At 36.3% G+C, this 7,091-nt stretch overlaps 1 protein-coding gene across 1 annotated transcript in view; it reads right to left on the bottom strand.

The window, feature by feature from the left end:
* LOC106881307 (parafibromin) overlaps positions 1 to 4,663 on the bottom strand; it is a 30,982-nt gene extending 26,319 nt beyond the window's left edge. The window contains exon 1 of the mRNA XM_014931678.2: positions 4,275 to 4,663. Coding sequence (XP_014787164.1) covers positions 4,275 to 4,405 — 131 coding nt within the window. The 5' untranslated portion in view covers positions 4,406 to 4,663. The remainder of the gene's footprint in view (positions 1 to 4,274) is intronic.
* Between the last annotated feature and the right edge of the window lie 2,428 nt (positions 4,664 to 7,091).

Below are 7,091 nucleotides of genomic sequence, written 5' to 3'. Positions count from 1 at the left end.
GGGGGGGGTATGTATGAATAGCTAGTTCTGAAGAAAGGCTGATTGTATGATGCTTGTGTGCGAACAGCCATGCTATACAGCAGTGAAACGTGCTGTGACCGCCAAGCATAGGTGTAGGCTTGAAAGAAATGATGCTAGTATGTTCACTGGGTATGCAATGTTAGTGTGCATGCGCAACAGAGTTTAAACATCTTAAGAGAAAGGTTGGACATAAGAGGCATCAGATGTGTGGAAGAGACGACAGTGCTAATATGGTCATGGGATGCATATGGATGAGGACAGCTATGTGAAGAAGTGCCAATCTCTCAAGAGGGAACCTGTGGAAGAGGTAGACCCAGGAAGACATGGGACAAGGTGGTGAAGCATGGTCTCAGAGGCAAAATGACCAAGACATTTGGCAACATGACATGCTTGAGAAAACCTGTGAAGCCAAGCGATACAATAGTTGTGGCCAATGCCAGTGTTGCATATCTGGCACCCATGCTGGTAGCATATAAAAAGTACCCTTTAAACGTTGAGTGATACTTGAGAAGGCCTGTTAAGCCAAGTGAAATTGTAGTCGTGGCCAAAGCCAGTGTTGTGTAACTGGCACCCATACCAGTGGCATGTAAAAAGCACCCTTCGAAAATTGAGCCTCATGGAGGCAGTGATAAGTGACCAAGACTTTTGGTGATATATCATGCTTGGTACCTATGCTGGTGGCATAAAAAGCACCCACTACATTCTTGAAGTGGTTAGTGTTAGGATGGGCATCCAGCTGTAGAAACCATGCCAAATCAGATTGGAACCTGGTGTAGCTCCCCAGCTTCCAGTCAAACTGTCCAACTAATGCCAGTACGGAAAACAGACAGTAATGATGATGATAAGGAGGAGTGGAAACAAATGTAGTATCAGTAGAGACAGTAGCTAGAGGGGACAATGCATCTGTGAAGTACTAATTGTAGTATATTAGTGAGTGACTCCTTGTCAATCAGCTAAGTGGCCTCCTTGTGGCTGTAATTTAGTATGTTTGTGTGTGATAGTACAGTTACAGATGTGAGAGCAGTATTCATTTGTGGATCTCACAAAGCAGAAGACTTTTCTGGCACTAAAGAGGAAGACCAGTCTTTGTTGTTATGAATGAGATTATTGACAAAAATCAGTGATTCTGAGGTTTAACACTTGTAGTAATTTTGAGAGTTTTAATAACATGTCAAAAACTAATGGAGATGGGGTGCAAGACTGTCTCTTTGATGTGAGAAATGGTTACAACTATGATATGAGAAATGGTTACAGAGTTAATATGTCCACACTGGAGATTGTTTCCGAGATCTCCTTTCATGGCAGTAATGATGTGAGATGTAAAGATTGCATGTGAATGATGCTTATGTGTGGAAGATTAGAAAATAGTGAAAATTGGTAAGAAACAGTGAGGCTGTTAACTGTCTGCAACATCTTTGAGATGTTAAAAGTGAGAATGAAAGGTCAATATATGGCAAAAGTTACTGTTGGGAATGAGGCACAATGTAGCATATTTCCAGAAGACAAGAGAGAAATAGAAGACCTCTAAGGCACACAGTCTGAAGGTAATGGAAGAGATATAGTCAAATCCAAAGGCCTTTTTGAGTTGAAGTAACTGGGAGTGCTTTCACAAGAAAACTGCTTATAGAGCTATCACAGAAGAGAAATGGTGAGTAGGATTCCTCAAAGTTGGAAGATCCTTTCAAAACTTATGGCCAGTTTGGGAAAATGAGAGAGCTTGCAGTTTGGGTGGGGGGTCCAGCAGGATATTTTGCATTTTCAGTACTGGGTAAAAGTAATCTAATAGTTAAATGTGAGAGAGTTTTGTAAGATGACCTGATCTTTTCCTCTTCTACTTCAGTAGGTGTTTTTGTTTTAAGAGGGATGTAAAGGGACATGACTAAGAAGATAGTTTCAGTATCTTTCATTCTCAGATATTTTCCTAATTCGTTTAAATAAGTGCAATATTTTGGATCTGAATCCAAGGAGTGAAATTAATTAAGTGGGGTTCATTTCCTGATAACAGGAAACACGAAATTTAAAAAAAGGATGGTATTACAACTATAAAAGCAACTCCCTCCAATACGAGCCAACAAGAGGTCCTCTGTGTGGTCGCTTATCCAAGTACAAATAGCAGCCAAATTTCCTTCAAATCACAACCCACCGTCTTTATATAACGTTACGTAAAATAGTCCGGGATATCTTCTAAAAAGATATGGTCATAACTGGATGAAAGATATGCTGAATCAAAGCCGACCTGATTCTAAACAACAGTTGAGTAAACAATATAAATTGCAATTAATCCTAACATAATCAATTTTCTGTACCTATACGGATCAGAGAGATCACTACACTGCATTTCACCAAAATCAAAAAAAATTCATTAGAGATGTGGTGACATACTGTTGACATGAAGTTAAGGTTTTTGGCAAGATGTCATAGTTTATACCAATGTACAAAAGGATGGAGTAGAGAGAGAAGTGATGAAATAGACGAAGAGTTGAATGTTAACTCGTCTACGACAATAATAAATAAAGAATACCAAACCCCCCATGTCCAATAGATAAGAATTCTAAATGTTTCATATTCAACGCTCCGGTTATATATCACCTACATTTTGCTTCCATCATCTCTGCACATCGTTCTTTAATCATTGCCATAACGACTTCATACTAAATATAATTAAATATGAATTAAAGCTTTTATTAAATTTTACCAACGCAATGGAATAATTCTAATAAGACTACTTACGGTTGGTTACTTAAAAACTTAGAATTATTACTTTTGTAACACTAACTTTAACCCTTAATTATTTTTATCTGATTAATCTACTAAAGCAAAAGATATCAAGAACATTTACAGCATTTATTCTTGAAATATCCACAAAAGTGATTTCATATATATTAATAGCTATCTACTTTGAAAAGTAGTAGTTTCCAGACATTAGTTTCATAAATTTTATTTTATTATAGGTAATTACTTTTTACACTTCACTTATGGCAGGCAAGAAAATCTGTGTAGTGGAATGCAAGCATGTAAAAAAAATATATATTATGAAATTTTTTTTAAAATACCAATATACGATTTTAAGTTTTAAAATGTAACTTAAGTGGTATAATTTTAAATTTATAAACCAAACAATAGTGTTATTTTTATTCCTTTCAACACTATTTCTAATAAACTGTGCTTAAAATGTATCAATAAAAGACTAGTTTTAATTTATATGAAAGCCTGAAAATATTAATTAAAACAACTAAAATAATTTATACACACATTTTTCAAACGAAATGCAGGGTGACTATGGTTTCAAAGTTTCGTTGGTTCGTATATATTGAATCCTCTTCACTCTATATTCATCGTTTTAGGCTTATAAATGTACTCATCGTTTCAAATATAAATTTCATATATACACACACACACTCAACATTTGTAAAAGAAATAGTTATGACTTAAATCTTACAACCATTTCTTGTACACTGAAAATGAAATATCAGACAGATTGCTAAAACTATTTTTTATGTAACATCAACTCGTTTATTTCACATTTAATAAAAACATATTCCAAAATTATTTTGAATCTCATCCGAAAACAACAGCAAGTTCCACAAAGAATATTCTGGGATAAAATATTAACAAAAAATTTTCTAACATTAACTTAAAATAGAGAACTTTCCGTTTTACTTTCAAATTAAATAGTTTAACAAGGTAAGAGACAGACAGAAAAACGTTGAATTTTGAGAAACGAATGAATTCAACGAAAGACCTGATTATTGTCATCATATACACCGTATCCACATTTTATTACTGTTGTGTAGGAAGTAAAGACGTAAACAATATTCAGGAAAATAAAATATACCTTAGAATCTTAAGAGTTACTAACTATATTTACAAAATTCCAGAATTGGTCCACACATATACACACATTAGATTATAACATGCAATCATGTATACATTATATATATATCGTGTAAAATTTGTATATATTATTAGGTGGTGAAGCGGTTTTAGTGAACCACAAGATAAATATAAGTGTTGCTAACACCTTAAAATTTAAAAGTATTAAAATAACAATGTGGGTATGACTAAAAGTGTGAGAAAAATCAGTAAACAAAATTAAGAATTAGTGTTTGTTCGTCTGAAGACCTGAGAGGTGAAGGAAGAAAATATAAGATGCGCATAAGCAGTGGTGGGGAGGGGAAAAAAAGAGAAATCAACTATATATAGGATGAAAATAAAAGATGGGATGGGATTTTAAAGACAAAACAGGTACTTACCCCCAAACAATGTAATTAGTTTTAGTTGATTTTGGCCAAGCGAATTCGCCAAATATAACTTGATCGCCTTTATCAATTATCTCCTTTTTGTTGATATTATACTGACGAAGAATGCTTAGAACATCAGCCATGCTGCCTGTTTCTTATGGATATAAATATGTAAGCGAATCTATAGAATGTGTGTGTAGGTGTGTACGTATATATATATATATATATATATATATATATATATATATAAGTGTGTGTGTGAACTAAGAGGTTTAGACTGTCGAATTTGTTGTTCCACACCAACCAATCTTGTTAAAGCCTCAATATGGCAGCTTGGTTGAGACGGACAAGAGAACGCGGTAGGGGCAGAGGTGGTGGCTGTGACTGCGCCTGCCGACAAGTACGATATCATTTGTTATTTGCAGCGCACTCTTGCGGTTGACATTGGTAGTTAGAACAAAGATACCTTGACGTTTAGATCACATACACTTACGCATACATATACATTGCAACCATGCAGATATACTTGTATGTATGTGTATCATTAATCATAGTTATACGTCCGCTTTCTTTGGTTGCATAGGTTGAATAGGTCGTCAGGGTTTGGGACCTTTCGTTTATATGTTGTATTTTTTTTGTCTGGTTTCTATGGCTTGATGCCCTTCTTAACATCAACAGATAGCAAGGAGTGTATTTTATAAGGATATCAGTACTAGCGGAGTTGCTTTATACTCGCAAAACAAAAGAGCTCTCACCACTGTCTCTCATTTTGGTCAACACATGACAAACAGAATAGGCAGAAAAGAGGGAAATGAACTGGAGTGAGGGGATGAAAGGGGTAAGAGCACGATGTTGGGTGGGGTGACAGTGTAAAAGAGGTAAGGAATGGGACGTGATAGTGGAAGAGAGGCAGTAACAGCAGGGCTTAAATAGAGACAGTAATGGAAGAGACACTAATGGCTACCACATATTTGCTGGTAACCATTAAGAGAATAACTTGTGAATAGTCATGGGAATGGTCAGTGATAAGAGAATGTGCTGGATGTCACATGGAGGGACTGATGGCTTGCAATACAGACGGATAATGTTAGTTTGTAAAGAAGAGTGCGAATAGTCAAGATAGTGTTGGTAAAGAGAATGATAAACGTGAGTGAAAGAGTGATCAGAAGAAGAGATATGACTTAATTATTTGTTCTGAGGTGATTACTCTCTTTTTCACTCAAAGTTTAGCTAGATTCTTTCAAATAGATGCTGATAAGACCTACACAACAAGACCGAATTTGAAAGACTGAAAATTTAGAAAACCAAATGTGATAATATTGGAAGATCAAAGCTCCAAATTTTAAAATATTTTAAGGAGAAATAAGAAATATGGTTTTAAAAGACATTTATTTACAATTTTAAAAAGGGCTTTATTAGAGAACATGTAACATTTCAGGGATACAATATTAAAGACGTAAGCAAAAAAATGGAAACAGTTTATTTATCAAATATTTCTGTTCTTTAAATTCTTCCATTATTGATTATTTTTCTTCTTGCAATATAAACATAAGCATACTAAATGATCAAAAGATCCAATTTTGTTATATCACAGCAAAAGAATGAAGTTTGAGGTAGAGAAGTAAAAGTGTGAAATGATCTATTAGAATTAAGTTATTTGCTTGTTTAAGACGTTTATCATCATCATCATCATCATCATTTAGCATCCGTTGTCCATGCTGGCATGGGTTGAACTGTTTGACTGAGCAGGCATGCTGGAAAGCTGCACCAGACTCCAGTCTGATTTGGCATGGTTTTCTACAGTTGGATGCCCTTCCTAACACCAACCACTCGGGGAGTGTAATGAATGCTTTTACATGCTACTGGCACGGGTGCCATTTGCATGATACCAGGGCACGTTTATATACCACTGGCACAGGTGCCAATTTGTGTGACACCGATATCTGCCATGACTGATTTTTCTCAGCTTGATGGGTCGTCTTCTCAAGCATGACATAATGCCAAAGGTCTTGGTCATTGCCTCCATGAGGCCCAACACTCAAAAGGAAATCAACCACTTTACCTCCATGAGGTTCACTGCTTGAAAGCAACTCAGCCACTTTCCCTCTGTGAGACCCAACATCTAAAAGATGTTCCTTACATGCTACCAGCACTAGTGCACTTAGCTTGATGGGTCTTCTCAAGTACAGCATATCGCCAAAGGTCTCAGTCACTATTCATTGCCTCTGTGAGGCTCAAAGTTCAAAGATCATGCTTCACAACCTCGTCCCATGTCTTCCTGGGTCTACCTCTACCACAGGTTCCCTCCACAATTAGAGATCGGCACTTCTTTACACAGCTGTCTTCGTCCATATGCATCACATGACCATACTAGTGCAGTTGTCTCTCTTGCACACCACATCTGATTCCTCTTATGCCTAACTTTTCTCTCAAGATGCTTACACTCTGTCAAACAGGCACACTGATATTGCATAACGAAGCATACTGGCTTCATTTCTTTCAAGCCTATGCATGTCATAGGCTGTCATACCCCATGTTTCACTGCCATGCAGCATAGCTGTTTGCACACAGGCATTAAACAATCTGCCTTTCACTCTGAGAGAGAGGCCCTTTATATATATCTAAACAGTTATATACATATTGCTGTAATTAATTTACACATTGCATTAATACACATTTTTTCAACACCTCCAAATAACTAACTCACCAACCTCTCTCGCCAACCTCCGAAAACCTCTCTCGACAACCTCTCTAGACAACTTCCAATGACTTCTCTTGCCAACCTCCAACAATTTCTCCCTTCTCCAGCTGACAGTTTTTGTACGTTTT

This window comes from Octopus bimaculoides, chromosome 1, assembly GCF_001194135.2.
Source record: "Octopus bimaculoides isolate UCB-OBI-ISO-001 chromosome 1, ASM119413v2, whole genome shotgun sequence".
Lineage (NCBI taxonomy): Eukaryota > Metazoa > Mollusca > Cephalopoda > Octopoda > Octopodidae > Octopus > Octopus bimaculoides.
Note: the sequence above shows the minus strand (reverse complement) of the source record. Positions and strands in the feature narration are given on the sequence as shown.